General features: G+C 36.4%; 1 protein-coding gene across 5 annotated transcripts in view; it reads left to right on the top strand.

The window, feature by feature from the left end:
• Ptprr (protein tyrosine phosphatase, receptor type, R) overlaps positions 1-23,370 on the top strand; it is a 214,722-nt gene that overhangs the window by 160,431 nt on the left and 30,921 nt on the right. For all 5 annotated transcript variants that reach the window (XM_013023312.1, XM_013023320.1, XM_013023328.1 and 2 more), the window contains 2 exons: positions 14,694-14,880; positions 16,884-16,968. In XM_013023312.1, the coding sequence (XP_012878766.1) occupies positions 14,694-14,880; positions 16,884-16,968 (272 nt within the window). The remainder of the gene's footprint in view (positions 1-14,693; positions 14,881-16,883; positions 16,969-23,370) is intronic.

The following is a 23,370-nucleotide window of genomic DNA, read 5'->3' as shown; positions in this document are numbered from 1 at the left end:
CTGTGAAGTTTGCATTTGTGTGAACCCCGAGTTCCCGTAACGCCCCTCGCCTTATCGAGGGCAGCCCAGGAGTGAATTGGCAGGACATGAGAAAGCGTGATTAGGAGGGGAAGGCTTCAATAGCCCAACATGTCAGCTGTTTTCCTCCACAGGATACTGGGTGATTCCTGTCCTAACCAGATACTGATTACTTAAAGCTTAGCCCAAGAGTTCTTGTCAAAAACGATTTCCGTAGTGTATTTTGACTTGCTGAGGTCTGAAGAACTTCTGGAATTTGTTAGGTGTGGACTTGAACTCCAGGAACCTGTCTGTGGTGTTCAGTTAACGAGCTCTATCCGTTTGAACAGATTGTCTCAAGAGCCTCTGGGTTTTTTTTTTAATTTTTATTTTCATTTTTTAAAAAATCTCTTTCATGTTTTTTTGACTCTCCTCATCTGACACAGAGAATTATTGGTAGAAAATGCATGCATGACCAGGTCAGACAATTCGAAGCAAAGAAAGTGCAGAGCCCTTATTTTTAAGGTTATTTGCTGCCAAGTCTCAAGCATATGCAAATGGGTATAAATATATTCCAATCTACACATTTTTTTTGCCATAGTATGTTCACATTCTTATAGTTTGGAAGCATTTCACCTCATTTACAATACAGGCAAATTCAAAGCATTTAAATTGTCGAAGACTGTGTTCAAAGTGAGTATATCCTTTGCTTCATGTGAAACAAAGGATTAATGGAATATCCAACTTTTCAAAATCCTTTACCGGAGTCAAGCCAGAACAGTCAGATAGAGAAGAGTGTGTGGCTAAAGCTGTGGAAGATGAAGGATTTCTTAAACTCTTTAGCCGTATAGCATCTCTCATTAAGGCCTGATAGTATTGAGTTGGCTCACACATCTAGCTGCCAGGAAGTAGCTCCAAAAGAAAGCAAAGTAATCTGTTTGATTTTCTTTTTACAACCCACCTTTGTTTTCAAATTAATTACTTTAATCTTAAAACAGTATGGAACATTTTTAGAAGCATACGAAAAGAAAGTCTACTGTTAGGATACAAAGCCCACAGATGAACATGTGCTGAGCATTTACAATATGTGTTAAACTTTTTATTCACATATGACATGAGACTCACTTTTATCTGGACCAAATAGTTGGAAGCAATTTAAATGGGACTATGTGGGATTTCTTTAAAACAATATTTTATTTTTAATTTCTTACCTTGGGGTCTCTATTTGTAACAGCAATCAGTAAGCACCATTACAAGGGAAAAATCACTAACTTGCTTATTGAGTTTTATAGTCTAATGTCTAGTATATCATAAAAGCAAATACTACTTTCAAAAATATTATTTGGAAATCAGTGAAAAACATATGTCAAACAGCAGAAACAACAGAGATCCAGCCAGGCTTGAACGTCTCTGTGTATTCAGTTCTTACTTTGCTTTCCACCCTTCAGATCCATAGCAGAAGAAAGGCAAAGATGAGTAGAAGGGAAGGAAACGGGTCAATTATCTTCTGCTTTGGTAGGGTAGCCAGGCCTTCTGAGGGGGGGGGGGGGAAGGGATGTGCCTTCATAGCATGGTTACTTTTTAGGATGCTTTGCCCTTTTTGCCTTCTCTCATTTTATTCCCAAAACAAAACAACACTCACACACATGGCAATAAACACTCTTTTTTAAACTCTATGTGAGCATCCAGTGTTTTTTACTTTCTAAATCCAATGGTCTTACCCTCATCAGCTCTGGTCAGAATCTAACAGCTTGTTAACCTGGCCTAGATAACTCATAAAGCTCCTCTTTCCATAGAAATGACCATGTTCAAACAAAAAATGATATAGCTTAGGACTATTTAAAATGTGCCTGCATGTCAGAGTTAGTTAGTATTCAAATTATCTCTAGCCTAAGATGCTCGTGTTGATGAAAGGCAATAAATACTTTTTAAAGATTTTCTTTCTCCTTTATTATTATACCATTCCAAAAAAGAATATGCCCCAGAGGTGCAGCAAAAATGTCATTGCCGAATATCGCAGAGATGAAGAGTTGTTGAGGTAGTGAGATTTCCATATAAAAAAAAAATCTGGTGAAAGGAAATAATGAATGAACTCATAAAACAATATCTGAGGAAGAACAGTTTATTAGAAGCAAGGAATATTCTCAGAGCTCTTGTTTAAAAGCCTATTTTCACATATCCTCCACTGCCATTTGCCTTAGAGTCACTGTCAATGAATACATTATTTTAGAACATTTTAATCTGGGGCTTTATGGTTTTAGAAGTCGTCTGGATGACAAGTTATTGTAGTGAGAACTTGGTGATTGCCCATTGCATATCCGGAGACAAGCTGAGTATTCTCCATGGTAGATGCAAATGGTATTTGAAATAATCTTTCACGACCAGTGACAAGGGCTGATAAAGCAGGACACTGGTGCTAACTATCTTACATAATCCAAGCAGTTGGAAAAGAATCACCATTTTCACGATGACCTTTTCTGTCTGTCTGCCTCATTGAGGCTGTAGTATTGTGGCAGAGCATTTGCACCCCGGTAAAATATAGAATAAATGATCTGTTTGAGCAAAGAATCAAAGTTTATGACATTTCTTCCTATTTATTTTTTCTTGCCTTTTCCTACTTCCAACTTTGGTAAATGTTTTTCTAACTTCCGTAATAAATAAGAACAATCTATGCATGACACTTAGGAATGAATACACCTAAGTGATGGTGTAGCTAATTTATTTTTATCTTATAAAGGTGGATCATAGAAAAAAGTGAAAATTACCAATAAATCTACCTAAAATAGGAGATACAGCCCTGCTTTGGGGTAGTTATTTGAAGGTAATAGTCTCAAGGACTTTCCAATCCTGGCTTGCTTGAACCATGATCCTCAGATCTTAGCCTCCTGAGTAGCTAGGATTGTAGACCTGAGAAACCAGTGCCCAGCTAGTTTTATTTTCATTTTTTTGTTTTAATATCTCAAATAACAAAGAAAATTTACTTTTTCAATCCTGGACATGTAAGAAAAACTTATAAGTCTTATAGATATATTTTAATGAGTAAGAATGTTGATTATAAACCTTATAATAGCAAAAAGAATTAGAATATTTACAAATATATATTTGCCAATATTAATTACTAAAATTCACATTCTTCCTCAAATTTTACAATATATAAAGCAGAAAGATTCAAAACAACTAGATATATGTTTATGATCCAATTTATATTCATCTTTTGTTTGTTTGTGTCAGTACTAAGGCTTGAACTTAGGACCTGAGCACTATCCCTTAGCTTCTTCCACTGAAGGCTCACACTCTACCAGTTTAGGCACACTTTGCCCCTGGATTTTTGCTTTGCTGTCATGGATGGCTTTGAGCTGCCATCTCAGATCTCAGCCTCCTGAATAGCTATGATTACAGGTGTGAGCTGCTGGTGCCCTGCTTCCCTATGTGATTCTTAATATAGTGCCAGTTCTTTTCATCATGATATGATTTCACTCATACATGTACAGAATAATATAATGAACACTCCTGCTATACAGTCTAAGTATTTCAGTAGGCATCTCTCCACAGAAAATGTGCAAATGGCAGAAAGCCTATTAAACAATTCTTAACATCTACAAAGCCACACGTTACACTCAGTTATCCCTTTACATTCATCAAGATGACTAATGCACACACACACACACACACACACACACACACACACAATTTTGGCAATTAAAAGCATTGGCAAGAACATGGAGAAATTGGAACTCTCATACTTTGCTGCCAGAAATGTAAAATGTGCCAGCCACTTGGGAAAACACTTGGCTGTTTCACAAGTTAAATGATAGGACTAGGGTTGTAGTTCATTAGTAGAGTGCTCACCTAGTGTGCACAAGACCTTGGGTTGGATCCCTAGCATTACAAAGGGGAAAAATAAGATTATCATATGATGTATGAGTTCCATTGCCAAGGTTTTACCCAAGAGAAATGAAAACATGTCTACATATAAACTTGTACACACAGAACCAAATAGTTCATAATAGTCAAAAGTGAAAACATCTGAAACATCCATCTCCTTATAAATGTGTAAACTAAATGTGGTAGATAATAGAATGTAACAGAGAGATGGAAAGAAATGGAGGACTCATGGATGCTGTACCTTGCATGAACTTTGAATACATTATGCCAACTGAAAGAACTTGGACACAATGACTACTACACAATGGGGAGGGGTCCAGTCATGGGGCCTGAACTCTGGGCCTGGGCACTGTCCCTCAGCTCTTCAGCTCAAGGCTAGCACTCTATCACTTGAGCCACAGCACCACTTCCGGCTTTTTTCTTTTTGCTTATGGGGTGCTGAGGAATCGAACCTAGGGCCTCATGTATGCAAGACAAGCGCTCTTCCACTGAGCCACCTTCCCAGCCCCTTAGTTCACTCTTTAAGATGTATGTAATATTATGCATTCCAGAACTATTTAATTTTTATCAGTCCATCAGCACCTATATTGCCTTTAGGTAATAAAACACAGTGTCAAAACTCAGAATTTAGCCAAGTGCCAGTGACTCACACCTGTAACTTTAACTACTCAGGAAGCTGAGATCCAAGGATCATGGTTCAAAGCCAGCTCAGGCAGAAAAGTCTGCAAGACTCGTATCTCCAATGAACTACCCAGAAAAAGTCAGAAGTGGCACTGTGGCTCAAGTGGTAGAGTGCTAGCTTTGAGCAAAAGAAGCTCGGGGATAGCACCTAGGCCCAGAGTTCAAGCCCCAGGACTTGGGGAAAAATACCAAAAAACTCAGAATTTTTTAATTTGTCTGGGCAGGGAAAAGATGAATAGCTACTTAATTTTCAGTGTTATCTTGCAATTATCCCATCTGTCAGTGAGTAAGGGGAAAAAAACAAACCCAGAAATAAAAATTAATTATTATTAATAGCACCAAATCAACAAATCTCAAATTTCTTAAGGAAAGGCCTATTTTAACTATTGCCATCTATGTTCAATAATTTATATTTAAACATCTATCCTGCCTTGATATCACAGATAATGCAATTGTGTGTTTACACTGGCAAGAACGCCACCACAATGTTAAGATCAATGTTGCCTCCTTGTTTATCATGAAAGCAACCCTTCTAGGTAATTGGTGCCTTCCTTCCTTCCACCTAAGGAATGATGATACCTTTAATACAATCTCTGGCTACAGAGTAGCCTAGGAAAGCCACCAATTCTTTATTGGCCAGAAGGAAGCAACTCCCTACTTCAAAATTCCAAGGTGAAAGGCCAATGACCTGTTAGGCAACAACCATTCTGATTTATTGGCAAAGGATCTCACTAACCAAAGCTCACAATTGCATTGGCAGGTGGCCCACTTTTAAATAAACACTAACACAGGAATGTATATTTAAATAAATTATTGTTTTTGGCTGAACATTTGGGGAGAGTCTGAGAACTGTAGATTTTCATAATTTTGACTAAGAGAGTTCATTTTAGGTAAAGGTAGATCTTAATGTTCCTTAATGAACTTAAGAGCTTTGTTTCTTTATATCAAAGAAAAGAGAAGGACTTACATTGTACACTTGTGGAATTACTCTCTTTTGTCTGTTTTAGAGACAGTATCTTTCTCTTATAGCTCAGGCTGGCCTCTAACTTGTGTAGCACAGACTGGCCTCATGTTCAAGATCTTCCTGCCACAGCTGTTTTTATAGATGTGTGCTGATATACCTGCTTAGCTACTTTTTTTTTCTAGTCCTGAGGCTGGAACTCAGGGCCTGGGCACTGTCCCTGAGCTTCTTTTGCTCAAGGCTATCACTCTACCACTTCAGCCACATTGCCACTTAGGCTTTTTCTGTTTGTTTGGTACTAAGGAATCAAACCCAGGGCTTCATGCATGCTAGGCAAGTAACTCTACTATTAGACCACATTCCCAGCCCTGTAGTTACTTTTTAACTGAACTAATTATTTTATAAAGTAGATCCAGATGTTGGAACATCTCTAAGATACAGTCATTTAATCAAAACTTACCAGTTTCTTTGGGGAGAAACGAGACAGGCCACACAAATAGGTCATGATTTTTATTTGTTAGAATGACTAACTGAAGGGAAAATTGTGAACTGAAAATCATTATTAATCATTTATGCTGGAGGTTTCTACAAAATAGAAAATTCAAAGTGCTATTGAAAAATTGTAGGTAAAAAATTATTTTCCCCAGGCTAAGAATGTGGCTCAGTGGTAGAGTGCTTGCGTAGCATGCATGAAGCCCTCAGTTCGATTCCTCAGTACCACATAAACAGTAAAAGCTGGAAGTGGCACAGTGGCTCAGGTGCTAGCCTTGAGCAAAAGTAAGCTCAGAGACAGTTCCCATGCCTTTAGTTTAAGCCCTGGGACAAGCCAAAAAAAATATTTCCCTGAAATTTATGTCAGAAAGAGATAAAAATGCTCTGTCACTCCTACATCTCTTAACATCTCATAATCTCTTATGCCTGGGAGTATTACAGGTGTAGAGTTTCATAGGGGTTTGAATAAACATGGAACCTGGGGTCTGCAGCTTGTAGATACAGTGTAATTAATGACCAGACATGAAGAGGTGCAGAGAGGCTAGCTCTTTTTAAATTTCTTATTGCTATTATAGAGGTGATATACAGAAGGGTTACAGTTACATAAGTCAGGTAAAGAGTACATTTATTGTTGGACAATGTCACCCCTTCCTTTACTCTTTCCCAGTTTTTCCCTCCCTTCCCCACCCACAAGGTATATAGTTCATTTTCAACATAGTGTCCAGTATCATTGCTGCATTTGTTCACCCTTTGTCCCTCCATTTCTGTGCCCTCCTCTTACCCTTCCAAATAAATGAACAAATGAGGCAAAAGGAAAAGAAAACAAAAAACAGCAACAAAGGAAATAAAAACCTTGTTTTCATTTCTTGGAGTTCATTTCTATAACTATTATGTTATATGATCAGATGTACATAGCTATTGCAGCTTTGTGATCCTCTCCTAAGAATATCCTTCTTTGGTCTCACTCTGTGAATGTCTAGAGTCCTGTATAAGTTATAATGTCCCTGTGTATTTCTTGTTTTTACCATCCAGTGTGTTTAAAATACATGTTTTATCATTAAGACAGTGCTATGATAAATTTATAACTGAATATAGACGGAATATAAGACCTTACTAAATTTCTTATCACTTATAAATTCCAGAGTACCTCAGAAAGAAACCATCCATGTGCTAGGATTCAAGGATTCACTCTCCAGGTCCTTGCTACTTGACCCCTGTCAACTTCTATAGCCTATCTTTGTAGAGATACTTACTTTGTGTATTTTGTATGAATGCAATCATAATATGCAATATTTGTGGCTGGATGGTTTAGCATCTGTCAGAGACCTTTTCCTTTTCATGGCACGTGATATTCCATTATGTGTTTCTATTTATCAGATGATGGACATTTGCATTGTATGTACTTTGAGCTATTATGACTTATTTTACCAAACTATACTTTGTTTTATTTTGTTCATCCCCTGCTTCATGTGCAGATTAGACAAGTTCTTTATTGTTTATCCCCAGTGGTCTTATCATAAAAAAATATTGTGTATTTTCTGATTATTTAAATTTTAGCTGGATTCTATGGATGATTATAATCTCTATATTATTTCAGGTCTTGAGAGTAAATGAAGGAATGGAGATAAAAGTGATGGAGTAGTGTCAACCGAGCAAGGCCAAGGCTCTGGTTCAAACTCAAATGCCACCACAAAAGGAAAAAAAGAGGAAATGAATAATGAGTATATTTAATTTAGTAGTAATGGGAGCAATAGTAAAGATACCTTGTGCAGTTTGTTGGATAAGCAGACATGGAATTAATTTTATTATTCTACTTCAAAATACTGCGTGTGTGTGTGTGTTCATGCATATACTTCCATCCATGTTTGCACATAAATCAGTTGAAAATTCAAAGAAAGATTTCTCATTTCAGGAAGATAGACTTATTCATTGAGACAATTATTCTTCAGCACTATCTTTCTCTTAACAAATGGTGTGAACTAGGAAAATGTACATGTGGAAACTCGAGTTAGTGTTACCATCATTTTAGTCTCTTTTCTTTTTATTTTTAATGAGGGAAACAGCCTCCTCACCAGGAGTGACAGTCAAAACAATAGCAAATGCCAGAAAGAGAATGACAATTACGCGTACTTCATTACAAAACAAAACCCTACTTTCTTTTTTCTTTAGGGTGACAAAGTCACCATCAGTCTTTAGGCTGTTAATACCAGGAGACTGCAGAGATAAAAAGAAAGGCTCACTAGCAAGCTACTAGAAGAATCTGGAGAAGATGAGAGTCTGTGCTCTGTCAATAGTCCATAGGAAGCTGTCTTCGTACTGCCCCATTCTTCATGTGTCCAAACCAGAGAACTGGATTTTATTTTTTTTAATAATAATTGCAAACTCACAAATATTCAGGTACAAGGATGTTCATTGCAATTTTGCTTCTTAATGGTGAAACGCTGAGCACTTTTTTCTGTTCAGAAATAAGGTATTGGTTAGTAAGCAAGGATACATTTTGCACAATGAAATGCCATGATATTTACAAGTAGCGTTAGAGAAACTGGAAACATGAAAACATGTTCACAATATATTTTATTTCTTTAGATAGGAAATCATAAAAACAATATGTTGAGTAATTATCATAAAAATTTAAAGAGCACACATAGCAACTGTTATTAGCAATTACTCAAGTAATACTATTATAATTTTTTCTTTCTTTTTATCTATTTTATATCCAGTAACTATGTCTTGTTTATCAAACCAGGAAAAACACTAGAAGGCCATGAGATATACAACTTAATTGCATGAAATATTATAAGAATGGTCCCATCTTAAGTGATCACTGACTTTTACACACTACAGTCTTAATCTCTGACCAATTTCCCCAACCATGCTTTCTGCTAATATATATCAGTGTATGCCAAGTACACTCACATTGCCATGTATAGACAATGAAGAAAGAGCCACTACATTCTTGTTTTTATTTTTATTATTATTGCACCCATTCACATATGTGTGAGCCAAAGCCTCATATTTTTGCCTTTTTGCTTTATTTATCTAATGTAAATCCCTTCTGTGAATTTTATTATCCCTGATAAAGCTGATTATCAAGTGCAAGTAAAAATGGCAGAGCACTGATTTATGCTGAGATTCTAAGATCAATGCTTAACTTACAATGTAACAAGTTCAGTTTATGTTTATATTTTTAATGGTTGTTTCATTTTTATTTTTAAATACAGTAATAAGTAAACCAAGAACTTGAGGTGTGGCTCAAGTAGTAGAATACCAGGTATGAACAAAAATGCCAAATGAGAGTATGAGGCCTTGAATTCATGCTTCATTACTAGCCAAATAATGAAGGAGGGAAAGAAAGAAAAGAAAAGAAAAAAGAGGAGAGAAAGGAAGGTAGGAAAGAAAAAAGGAAAGAGTAAAGGATGGTAAATTTTACTCCATTCTATGTACATAGAAAAGTCAGGTATCCTTGTAAAAATTCAAAAGCTTTGATTTAACCACTTAAAAGGAATAGCAACATTTCACCTGATGGAGCAGGTGCTTTCAAGAAAAGAAATGAATCATTTCCCACTGAAAGCATCTTCTATGTTGTAAGTTTTTCTTAATATTTTAGAATGAAATTTATGTATCATCCTCATGATCTCGTGCCTGGAATCTTTTATGCTTATTAGCATTTCTCCCTTACAGGATTTCCTTTGGAATATTTTATTATGAGTGGTCACAATATCTATTCATGTATTTCAGCTTCTAAAAATAAGGAATACTGCATTTATATCACAGTCTCACTTTCTTAGTGCTCTGTATCTTTTTTAAATTATACCCTCTCTAGTAGGCCAAACTTAGGTACTATATTTATATTACTGAATGTGGGGAGGTGGAAATTGTATACTATTAATTGCCTACTATAGGACTGAGAGCTGCAAAGAACCCTCGAGACAAGCCAGTTCACACACAGTAAAGTAATTCCATCTCTGCCTTTTGTCTTTTTTTCTTCTTTGTTACGTAAATGAACACAGGCTTCTTTTTTTTATTTTTCCTTCTTAATTAAGCTTTTCTTAGGAAACTAAGTATGTGAACATATTGAAAGAATAGAATTAATTAAGAAGCGAAGTGGGAAATTTCAAAACTATCTTTTACAATCAAGCCCAGGTTATTATGATAGATATGCAGGCTGGACTGACTTTCTTGGTCACATTTTCAGATCTATAGAGACTGTCAATGCTAAACTCCTCTTATCAGGTAATCTTGGGTATATTAACAGACCGTGCTGAGCCATACACTGGTGGCTCAGGCCTGTAATTCCAGCTAATCAAGAAATTATAAAGCCAGCCAAAGCAGAAAAGCCCATGAATTTCTTAATCTCCATTTAACCAGCAACAACCCAGAAGTAGAGCTTAAGTGGTACTACACCACTTTTTAAGTCGAAAAAGCCAAGCAAGAGCCTGAGGCCCTGAGTTCAAGCTCAACAACAACAATAACAACAACAAAACACAGTACTGAATAAATAATACACATTTCTACAAAAACACAAAGTACTCTCAAAAGATTAAATATGCTGGTTTTCATCCTGTACTAAATTCTTACAATCTTTGAAATTTACATTCTTTTCTATCCTTTCCTCATGTACTTCCAGATAAGCAGCTGCCACTATTTCCCCCATTGGAAAACATTTCATCACGCAGTCATCTGAGAAGTACATTTTTCTTAGTTATAGGCCAAATGATCACACGAGCCATTTTTTAAAATTCCCATTTCCATACTTTATTGGCTGCTAAATGATACACCATGTTTGAAGTGTTACTATCCTTGGTGGCCAAGTTCATATGAAAAGGAAGAGATTGTCTAAAACGAGGGGCCCTACACCAAGCATTGGAATCTGTACCCCTTCTTCCTAAAGCCAGCTTCTCCCCTCCAGTGATACAGCCCTCATGGGCCAGTAAAGTGAATGCCTGTTTTTGAGTAACTCCAATACTCAGTCGCAATGTGCCTGTATTCTTAGCTGTGTTTTCTTCCCACCTCTTGGCCATTAGGGGCTGTGAGGCAGAGCTGAAGAGCTTCATACAGAGCTGTTTATATTCTGCTGTGTGGCCCTGGCCCATAATATTTATACATGTTTTTCCTTTTCACTTAATTGTAATTAACACTGCTGTACATTGCATTCCTTTTACCTTTCCGCAAGAATTTGCTTTTTCCTTCAATTGTTTGCATTGGTATCTTTTGAATTTCCTCCCTCCTATTTACTTTTTGGCATAAATAATAATTGGTGCTGTGGCAGGTTTTTGATAAAGCTTTTTATTATGTTCTTTTCGTCCAACTGCTATCGTGAGGCAGAAAAAGGCTAAACAGTTTGTCCACAATTATGGGACAAAATAGAAGGCATGCTTTCAACAGGAGATTGTGTTCTTACTTTCCCATACTCTGCTTTTACTAAAGGCCTAAATGTTTTTATTAGTTCTGTGAATTTTTTTCTCTAAATTCTGTTTTCATTTGAATCTCTCCTAACTTTATGTTCATTTTGTTTCTGAAATGCTTTTCTAATTGTTTCTTACCTTCATAGTCTTTTTGTTTATGGACTCGTTAGAACAAGTGCACACTCTTGCTCAGACTGTTGGTCAATAATAGCTAGTAGAAGCCTAACATTCCCATATCTGGGAAAATATTCCTCCCCTAGATTTTTTGGTAAAATGGGTTAGAAATGTAGACAACCTATTTGGGAGAAAATAGACCTCAAGAATTTTTTTTACCATATTTCGAAATGAATTACAAATAGATTTAAAGATTAAATTTTATAAAATCCTAGTCAGACTATGTCAGCCTGTGCTGGCCTATAATCTCAGCATTTGTGAGGCTGAGGCAAGAGGATTTTAAGCTGAAGACCAGCCGAGGCTACAGAGTAAGACTCTGTCCCATAAAAGCAAATAAATACATGAATAAATAAATCCATAAATAAATAAATCACAGTTTCAAGGAGAATTCTTATGCATTAAAGCAGTGCCACAAACTAATAAATGATTACTATGTTAACTGAATGAAAGTATAAAATGTAAACAACTCTTCATGTTTTAAAGGAACCACAAACCGTTTGTTTACCTAGACATGCATGAGAAACGATTGCTATCACATATAGACACGCTAGTAATCAATAATAAATGTATTAACACCACAGTACAAAAATCAGGAAAGACGGGCTGGGAAGGTGGCTCAGTGGTAGAGTGCTTGCCTTGCATGCCTGAGGCCCTCGGTTCGATTCCTCAGCACCATATAAGCAAAAAAAGGAAAAAGCCGGAAGTGGTGCTGTGGCTCAAGTGGTAGAGCGCAGGCCTTGAGCTGAAGAGCTGAGGGACAGTGCCCAGGCCCAGAGTTCAGGCCCCACGACCGGACCCCAAAAAAAAAAATCAGGAAAGAAAATGAACAGGAAATTCTCAAAGGTAAGGATTTATGAATAACTCATGCAGAAAGTTTCCAAGACCCTTTCTCAATCTATAGCTGGTTGCAGTAGTATGCACCCGTCATCTATCCCAGCTCTCTGGAAGGCCATCGGGGCTGAAAAAGTCCATGAGACTCCATCTTCACAGATGGAAGCTAGGTACAGTGGTTCACACCTGTGATCCCAACAAAGACAGAAGCTGAAAGTAGCCAGATAGTGGCTCAGGTGCATTAGGCAGGAAACAAGATCTTATCCTAAAAATAAATAGTTTTTTTAAAGACAAGAAATATGCCTCAGTGGTAGAGTACTTGCCTAACAAGCACAAAGTCCTGAGTTCCCAATCCAATATTGAAAAGAAAGTATCTTTATTTCTAATAAAAAATATAAAAAATAAAACAAGCCATTGCCATTGATCATTTAGTTTAAATGCTAGTAATACGTGTGTGTATTTATATATACATAGAGAGAGAAAGAGAGAGAGAGAGAGAGCACGAGAGTGCCAGGTGTTGGTGGCTCATACCTCTAATCCTAGTTACTTGGTTACTCAGGAGGCTGAGATTTGAGGATCACAGTTTAAAGCCAGCCCAGGCAGGAGTGTTCATGAGACTCTTATCTCTAATTAACCACCAGAAAACCAGAAGTGGTGCTGTGCTTCAAAGTGGTAGAGTGCTAGTCTTGAGCAAAAAAGCTCAGGGACAGTGCTCAGGTCCTGAGTTCAAGCCTCACGACTGACAAATTATATGTGTGTGTGTGTTTATACATATATATGTGTGTACATATACACATGTAGGAGAAATTTTAATTCTAGTTTTAAAACTTCTTAATTTTACAAATTAATAAACATTTATTGTTTTATGATATTAAAATATTATAATTAAAATAAGTGTATATTTAATCTCAAGATTTTTCAAGTACAAGATATGACTTAGTCTCCAAATATTTTAAATTGATTCTTCTGATTAGAGTTCCTAAATTTGTCTTATTTCAATTAATCTAAATATTGTTTGTTGCTTGAACATAAGAATTAATAAAAGCAAAGATTTTTTTTCCCCTAAGTTAATGACATCATACCACCATACTTCAGGTCCAAGTCAGGAGAGTACTTAGCATACAATAAAGCTGTTTTGTGGGAAATGCTGTCTGTAAGGTCAACATTTGTGTACAAATTTAACTCTATAATTAACTCTGAGACATTGTCAAAGGCATTGAGGTGAAGTGTTCTGGAACTGTTTCAACCTCAGGAGAAATGGATTTCAATAATAAAGGGAAAGTTTAAGATAAATAGCTTATCTTCGAGGATGTATTTTCCATTAGTGGCAAATGCCTAGATTATATCCATTGATTTCAAAGTGTTAATCTCAGTAAAAAGCAATTTTAGAGGTTTAAGGTCTCCTTAAAATAAATCTTTTACAGAGAAGCAAAAGGTGAGAGTTAACTAGGCCTTTGTTCGTTGTTACCAAAATTTAATAAGCAAGGATTAATTTTTAATGAGCAATTTGCTTGCATTATTTCTTCTACATTTTTCCTTGTTCACTATATTCCTTGTACTTTAGAGCTTGAACTCAGGGTCTCATTCTCTCACTTGGATTTTTTTCTCATGGCCGACATTCTACCACTTGAACCATGCCTCAGTTCTGGCTTTTTGTTGATTAATCAAAGATAAGAATCTTGTGGGCTTGTGTGCCCAGGCTGGCTTTGAACCTCAGTCCTCAGATCACAGCCTCCTAAGTAACTAGGGTGATAAGAATGAGCCACCAGCACTCAGCTTAAATTCTGTTTTAATAGCAATAATTTGAGCTACAATAGAGTTGTAATCGACAAATTTTTTAAAAATTGTATTTATTTATGGCATATACATATTTTGAAATACATATAGATACATTATAGAATGTTTAAAACATTAGAAAACTATACTGTTTTATACTGAACTCCATGTGATTTCTCAGTTCAAATATGTTCACTTTCCCTAAATTCTTTACTTGGTATTAATAGTCTTCCTATTATTTCTGAAACAAGGATATCCTTTAATAAATTATAGTAAATATTTTCCATTCAGAGTTATCTGCACAATAAAATTGACAATTTCCTATAAAGACACAAAACTACTGTCTGCAGTCATACCATGCCAAAAGAGAAATATATTTGATACTTGTTTCTGTAAAAATCTTGCCATGTTGCATGCATGTACCAAAAGACCAATTTGTGTGATCAAAATTCATGTGATATTTAAATCTAACAGCATACTTTTTTATGTAGACGAGGATCCAATGTCTCGCTTACATTGGACATGAGTAGCTTGGGGAATGTGGAACCATTTGTGGCTGTACCAACACCACGTGAGAAAGTAGCTATGGAGTACCTGCAATCAGCCAGTCGAATTCTCACAAGGTCACAGCTGAGGGACGTCGTAGCAAGTTCACATTTACTCCAAAGTGAATTCATGGTGAGCCTGCTATTGATTATTTATTCTTCCATATCATGTGGAAATGATACTGCCCTATACACAAGCAGCTTACAGGAAACAAATTAGTTACACTTCAAAAGGTAGAATTTAATGATTTCTGATCCACCCTCTGTCATGACAATGATTGATTAAGTATTACAATACCATGTCTAAGTTGAGACTGAGTTTGTAATATTTGATCAGGTAGTTTTAGAATAAAGAAATGTCCTTGTCCCTTGCTGCTGCTGTTCAGAGAATTTTAAATTATTTGTTGTAACTGGAAGCATTGAAGTCACCATAGGATATAGAGAAAGTGAAGCCTTGCAACTATCAGATGACACCAGTCTAAATCCCACAAGTCTTAATATGTATTTAGGCATCAAGACTTAACCTATGTTTTAGAAAGATGGTCCTAAACAGAAGCAGTTTGGAGGCTCTAGAGATAATGCTGTGGAACTAAGAAAAAAATCTATAAGACTTTACAAAAAGTAAGTTTCATTGGGTGAAAGAGACAGTAAGATAAAAAGAGACAGTGAAAGATAAAGAAGTCAAGAATGATACTTATTTTTTAATTTGAGCAACAGAATTTGCCTGGTGCTTTTGAATAAAAGAAGAAAGCCCAAAAGTGGGTTCAAAATGATGGTGAGGACCATTTTAGACTCAATATTGCTGGTGCTAGTTTAAAGCACGATAAGATGTAGACACCAGAGAACACATAATCAGATTAAACCTTCTTAGGTCTAATGGTTGTCCACAGAGAATATTTATATGCTAGATACTCTACACATTTTCAGTCATCTGTACATCTTAAGCCATGCTGGTTGAATATAGTAAATTAGACATTATATGGTGAGTGCAGACATTTGCAGCTAAGGAAATGGCAAGAGATCCTAAATGGTTCAGATCTACTCTTGGCTCCACAAATTATTGTTACCTGTCTGAATTAAAAGACAAATTGGAGTTTACAAAGTTGGCTTTTGTAATGTGTTGTTTTTTTTATAGGTGAAAAAAAATGGAACCTGAGAGAAGACAAAACCAGTCAGTGTTCATTCAGTTAACCAGAGACATAACTAGCATTCTTTTTTAAAACTGACAATAGATCTTCAATTATGAAATAAACTTTATTGCAGACTAGAGCACTAAAAGGACCCACAGGAACAACAAGGAAGATCTAGAAGAGAAATAACGTAGGGACATAGCTGATTATCTATGCGTGTACCCATGGGTGTGCCAAGATGATTTTCTTATTTCAACTGAAGGTGAAATGAAAGAGAAGGAAAGAATAAAGATATTGCCTACTTGAGGCTTTGCCAGAAATGATTTACCATTGTCAAATCATCAAATATGAACATTTTTCTTTTACTGAACACAATGATTTTTTGTTATTTTGGTAACTCAGAACTAAGAAAAACTTTAGGAGTCACAGGGAATGTTATACCTGCCTGAAAAGTTAATGGGAAAAAAATTGTGGTTCCAGTACTGGGACTTGAATTCAATGCCTCTCCTTCTCACCTGGCTGTGCATTTTGGCACTGCACCACTTGACTCACACTTCCACTTCTGTCTTTTTTGCTGCTTGATTAAAGATAAAAGCCTCCTGGGATTCTGTGCCCAGGCTATCTTCCAATTACAATCCTCAGGTCTCAGCCTCCTGACTATCTAGGAGTACAAGTGTGAAACCATAGCACCTAGCTTAATGAAATGATTGTTAAAAGGAAGTTGCTCAGCTGAGCATAATTTAAAAAATATGAAAAGCATTTTAAGTTCTTTAATAACTGCATTTAATATAATACTTTCTAATATAAAGTGCTGTCTCTTAGACGTGAGCCTGACAGGGTGCAGTCAACGTGTTTATAAAAGGAAGGGTGTCCATCAGCTAGGAGTGTTTGTCTGTTTTAAAAACTGCTTTGAAGTCAAACGCAATGTGGATCAAATGGCCCCCTATGAGGATTTTCTTTGTGTCAGAATTAGATATACCAATTTGATAGTCATTTGTTTTTACAGGAAATACCAATGAACTTTGTGGATCCCAAAGAAATTGACATTCCACGTCATGGAACTAAAAACCGTTATAAGACCATTTTGCCAAGTAAGTTTCTTGATTTAATAATTTTCATTATAAAGTACAGAACAAGCCTTTTTCCATTGACCTCTACCAAACCATTTCTAAACCATGGAGCACTCAGATATGCACACCACATTTGCAGTTACTGCCACTTATGTTAAAATCACCTGAAATTAACAATTTTATCTAATATTATTTTTATCATAATATCACCACATAACCATAATATCAACACACAATTCCAGTAGATACAAATTCCTAAGAAACTTTGGTCACACTTCATGGGCAGCTGGTTTTCACCACATGTCAAAGAATTCAATGGGTGCAGAAGACTACTTGTAACAAATTATATTGAGCAGCTTGATATCAAAAAGCAAAAAACAAAAAAGAAAAGAGAAGATAAAGAAAAAACAGTTGAATCCTGTTTACACCTTACCCCCAAATGCTAAGTCAAAGTAGATCAGATACCTACATGTAGCTGAAAGCTAAAACTATACAAATCTTAAAAGAAAGCAGGTGTAGCTGGACTCTAGTGTTTTGTGCCTATAATCCTAGCTACTTAGGAAATTGAGATCTGAGAATCAAAAATGGAAACTAGTACCAGCAAGTAAAATGAGAAGACTCTTATCTCCAATTAAGCAGCAAAAAGCCAAAAGTGGAAGTGTGGTTCAAGTAGTGAAGCATATATACCTTTAATGAAAAAGCTGTGAGTGTAAGCTCTAGTTTCAGTGCACTGAAGGAAGGAAGGAAAAAGGAAGGAAGCAAGGAAGGGAGGGAGGGAGGGAGGGAGGGAAGGAAGGAAAAAGGAAGGAAGGAGGAAGGGAGGGAGGGAGAAATTTACACAGCCTAGTACAAAAAATAAAAGCAACAACAACAAAATGATAAATTAAGCTTCATCAGACTTCAAAAGTTTTGTGCTTCAAATGCAACCATCAAGAAACTTCAAAGCCAGCCCAAGAAAATGGAGAAACTATTTGCAAACCATGTACCTTGTAAGGGATTTGTATGTAGAACATGAAAATAACTTTTACAGCTCAATATGAAAAAGACAACTCATGGACTGGGAAGGTGGCTCAGTGGTAGAGTGCTTGCCTTGCATGCATGAGGCCCTGGGTTTGATTCCTCAGCACCACAGAAGCAGAAAAAGCCAGAAGTGGCTCTGTGGCTCAAATGGTAGAGCTAACTAGCCTTGAGCTGAAGAGCTGAGGGCCAGTGCCCAGGCCCAGAGTTCAGGCCCACGACCGGACATCCCCCCCTCCCAAAAAAAAGACAACTCAATTTGAATGGCATCAATGATTGTCAAGAATTGAGAGAAATAGAGAATGACTGCTAAGTGGTCAAGAGTTGATTTGAGGGATAATGAAGATATTATCCAACTGAATATGATGATATTTGCACAGCTTTGTAGGAGATGGTAGCGCAAGTGCATAAGCATCACATAATCTGTGCCCAGCCCCAAGGACTTTTAAGTTTCTTCTAGCAAACAAATGCAGCTGGTATCAGGACACATTGAGAATTACTACTATAAACTTTGTTCATGGTAAAAAAAAAATAGCGCTGTGCAATTCATCAGTGTCAAACAATGGGCTGGATGCCAGGACATGGAGCAGCCAGACCGTCTGGTCAAGGACAGAGAGAAGCACCATGTCAGTGAGAAAGTGTGTTCAACGTCATAAGAGCTGAAACACAGATGTGGTCTACATGCTACAGGACCAGAGAGAATTGAGTGATGAATTTTTCCTTAAGCAGGAAGAAGTATTTTGGAAGAGAGAGTTCATTTTCTATCACCAAACATCCAGAGATAGATGGGGTTTTGACAAAATCCATAGTAGTAGCTCTGGAAAGATGAAGCCAAAAAGGCTTTTTAAAGTACTGAGATTAAAACAGTATTCATTCATTCACTCATAAGATACCTAATACATTCTCCATATTTGTGCTAATAGCAGTGCCCTGAAATCAAAGAACTTAAAGAATTACTGTTAATCTTGCTTGCCAGCTTTTCGATCTGGTGGAACTAGAAACACATGTCTCAGGTCACTCTACTGTAAAACATTTCACATTAGTCTGTAACTTTAATTAAATCTGTTTTCTTAGGATATAGACACCGATGAAAATCAGGAGCTGGTGGCTCAGGCCTGTAATTTTAGCTATTCAGGACTCTAAGAGTTGAGGAGCAAGATTCCAAGCCAGCCTAGGGAGAAAAATCTTTGTGACTCTTATCTCCAATTAACCAGCAAAAAATTGCAAGTGATAGAGCACTAGCCTTGAGCCAGAAAGCCAAGTGAGAGCATGCTGCCCCAGCACACACACACACACACACACACACACAATTTTTTAAAGACATAGTCACCATTGAATGTATTTTAGAACTACAACTGACTGAAGAGAGTAAGAGCTTCACAGATAAACTGATCTTCTCTTTCTCCTCCACCTTTTCCTACTCTTCCTCCTCTTCCTCTTCTTCTTCCACTTCAATATCTTCATATAACATATACTATTAAATAACCCAGGAATGTGCATCCATTGCAATTATTATACATTTTCTCATTTCAGAAGGATTTGACATTTATTAGGATTATTTCAAAGTTCAGCCTTCTCTACTTCCTGCCCAAATGTTATCAGTCATCTGCTCACAGTCCTGTGTCAGCTGTTCCATTCCCAGAACTGGGTGGACTCCTGGAACCGATCACCTGTGCTGACAACTCATGTTGTTAATGATGGATTTTCTGTTGAAAATGTCTGTGCCTGAACACCTCCACCCAGGCCTGTTCCACACAATACAATTATTTAGGAGATGCAGTTTGGATGAGCCACATTATTGCTTGAAAAATTAATAGAAAAGATGGAAATGATAAGCAAAGCTATATTTTATGGTTTATTTTAGAACCTAAGATGAGATGACTTTATATAATACAAATAGATAAATACCACACGAATAAACTCCTTTTTAGGTTTGACTAGTTACCTGCCAGCCTGACACTGTGACACATACCTGTAATCCCAGTTCCTGGCATGTGGAGACAGGATTACAGGTTCGAGGCCAACCTGGCCTATATATAGCCACACATAATCTCAATTTTTTTTAAGGTTTGACAGTCTGTAGACAATAGTAGAACTGTAAAATTTTGGGGCCATCTGGCTGCAGATACATGGATAACTAAGAAGCAATAATTTATAAATATTTCTCTCAAGATAATGTCAGACTGGCAAAGAAGTAATAAAGTTTGTATTAGGTTATTTCAAAATAACGTAACTATTTGTGATTAACAATATATATCTATCCAGGCTGGTCATATTAGCTCATACCTATAATCCAAACTACTCAGGAGGTAAAACTGTGAGGCTTGCCAGTTGAGGTTATCCTTAGCAAAATATGTTACCAAGATACATCTCAACCAAATAAGCTGGGTATGGTGGTTCATACCTGTGATCACAGCTAGGCTAGAAGCACAGGGAGGAAGATCATGTTCTCAGCTAGCCCAGCTAGCCCAGGGAAAAATACAAGCTCCTCTCTGAAAAAAAAAAAAAGGGCTGGGGACATGGCTGAAGTGGGAGAGTGCTTGCCTACCAAGCCTAAGACCTGAGTTCAAACCTCAGAACTACTTCATATCTCTCTACACCTGAAATCGCAAAGGCAAATGTAAAAACAACCCCTATAATATATCAATATGAAATTATTAGTAGCATACAGTGTATTATGATCATGAATGCCAAGCACATTTTCTCTGAGCAGTTAACTGATTCGTAGAAATACTAAATGCTATTGACAAAAGTGAAAAACCCAATTTACTCTTATCATCATTTTAAAATATAGAGGGTAGTAATAATTCCCCTTTATATTATTATATTATATGTTATATCATAACATTTAAAATATTAAGGGATTCCCACACATAGCTATGCAATGATCACATGTGCAAAATGACTAGCAAACTTCTAACTGATAGTAAGCAAGTGTCAGTGTGTAATGTGCTTCCCTACCTACACACAGGTGAACCATCTTTTCATCTCAAATAAATCCAAGAAAATAAGGACACATTTTATGGAGAAGAAATCACTGTTTCAAGAGCAGAATGCTCATGAGCCTCACTTTCTCTTCTGTTCCATTTGGTTCTTAAAGTGTATCATCTTGCTTTGCTTGGCTCAGCCCATGACATCAATGGAATAGTATACATTTCCAATATGATAGCCACGAGACACACATGGCAATGGCACAGTCCGAGTACATTCAATGCAACCAAGGAACTCTTGTTTATAATTTAGTTAACTGGAACATATGCAAGCCTGGAGTTGTCTCTCTTGTGTGCAATGAATTTGACCCCTGATTGCTTTAAAGTGTAGTGGATCTCTTCCTTTCCTCCCATTTTCCATTTATCTAGAAACTATGAAACCCACCCTCTTTACAACATTGGCTTTTCCTTTCATTAGTAGCGGCAAGGGTTTCCTAATCCATTGCTTATCTCGACTGCAAACTTTAAAATCTTCCTGAGGGGGAAATCTTAAGCACAAAATAGCTTTTGGACAAAATGTAATATGACATCAATCAAAATATCAGAATACGGTATCATTTTGTCTTTTAAACAGAAAACTGATTGTAACAGGTACTTTGAGATGATCAGGATATAGACATTTCATAAATGTAAATTTGGTGGAACATGTATATATATATATATATATATATACACACACACACACACATTTGGCAAAACAGATCTATATTTGTGTGCAATAATGTTGAGAGGAAAAAAAGAAAAAAGTATAGATGCATGCTAATAAAAGTAGTTTTAGAAAAGAAAGAAAAAAGAAGAAGGGAAAAAGTAGATACAAAAAAAGGAATTAACAGAAATGAAGAAGGACAGGAAAAGAAAGGAAGGAGATGAGTGAAAAAGACAAAGAAAAAAACAGTGTTCAAATAATATTTATGATTGTTACTAATATTACCCAGACATTTCATAAATGATACATGAAATGTTACCTATAATTCATGCATATTTGTTCAGAAAAGAATTATCATGGCAAATCAGAGTAATAGATAAACTTAAATGCATAACAATCATAAAATCCTAACAGTTATGATGAAAATGTTGATGATGTTATAGGTTTTTTTATTCTCATCTTTTTGTTAGTCCAAGTTAATGAGTTATAAAATCAGAAATTACACTTTCCTCTACTCAACTGCATGTTGTATTCTTGCTTTCAAAGTAAAAAAGCACTTTGAAAGTCATAAATAGTTGGAACTTACTAGAAATGACAAACTTCCAACATAAATGTTATTTAGCTTAGCAGGGAACCACTTCTAAGCAGTTTATAAAATAGAGTTCCCAGTAAGTCATACACATCAGAGGCATTGTACAAATTGAAGGAAGTAGGCCTCTGTTCAAACCTGAGTGGTTTAAAACATTTGTGGAAATTTCTGATGATCAGTAGATTCTAAAAGACATAAACTTTTTCTCTACTAAGGGAAATAAATCTAGAAAATGAAAAGTGATGGTTAACTATTGTACTAGAAATTAAGTCTAGTTTTAAAATTTTCCAATGAATGACATGCCAAATAGAAATCATAAAGGCTACATGAATGCAATGACAATAATAATGTCACTGGTGTTTTGTAACTGCCTCTTGGCTGGTCTTCACACTACCTGTTCATTCACCTATAACAAGTTACCCCAAGATGTAATGGGCTTAAATTAATGTAATGGTTTATCTCAGAGGATTTAGGAAGGGGTTTAGTTGGGTAGTTTTGTCTTAGAGTCATTTGTAAAATTTTAGTTGAGATGTTGCCTGGTGACATCAGAAGCTGAAGATGTGATTGACAGAAGAGTCTGCTCACCACGTGGTTTTGAGCTACAGGCCCCCTCAGTTCTGCCATGTGTGCCTCATGAGCTACTCCAGAAGCCTCAAGCCATGATAATTTCCTATGAAAAAAATCAAGCCAAGAGGTGGAGCAACCTTGGCACAGGCCGAAATTTTTTAATAGAGACCCAGAAACACAACAAATCAAAGAAAGGTTGGACAAATGGGATTGTATGAAATTGCAGAGCTTCTGCACAGCAAAGGACATAGCTAGCAAGATCAATAGAAAGCCCACGGATTGGGAAAAGATCTTCACTAGCCATACAATGGAGAAGGTTCTCATACCTAAAATACCTGGAACTCAAAAAATTAAATCCCCCAACAACAAATCCTCAAAGAAACAACTGCCCAATAAATAAGCGGGCTAAAGACTTAAAGAAAGAAGGATGGCCAATAGACACATGAAGAAATGCTCAACTTCCCTAGCCATAAAAGAAATGCAAATCAAAACAACATTGAGATATTACCTCACCCTAGTTAGAATGGCTATAATCAAGAACTCTAATAACAACAGATGCTGGAGGGGATGTGGACAGAAGGGAACCTTACTGCATTGTTGGTGGGAGTGTAAAC

Source organism: Dipodomys ordii, unplaced genomic scaffold (genome assembly GCF_000151885.1).
Source record: "Dipodomys ordii isolate 6190 unplaced genomic scaffold, Dord_2.0 Scaffold3, whole genome shotgun sequence".
Lineage (NCBI taxonomy): Eukaryota > Metazoa > Chordata > Mammalia > Rodentia > Heteromyidae > Dipodomys > Dipodomys ordii.
Note: the sequence above shows the minus strand (reverse complement) of the source record. Positions and strands in the feature narration are given on the sequence as shown.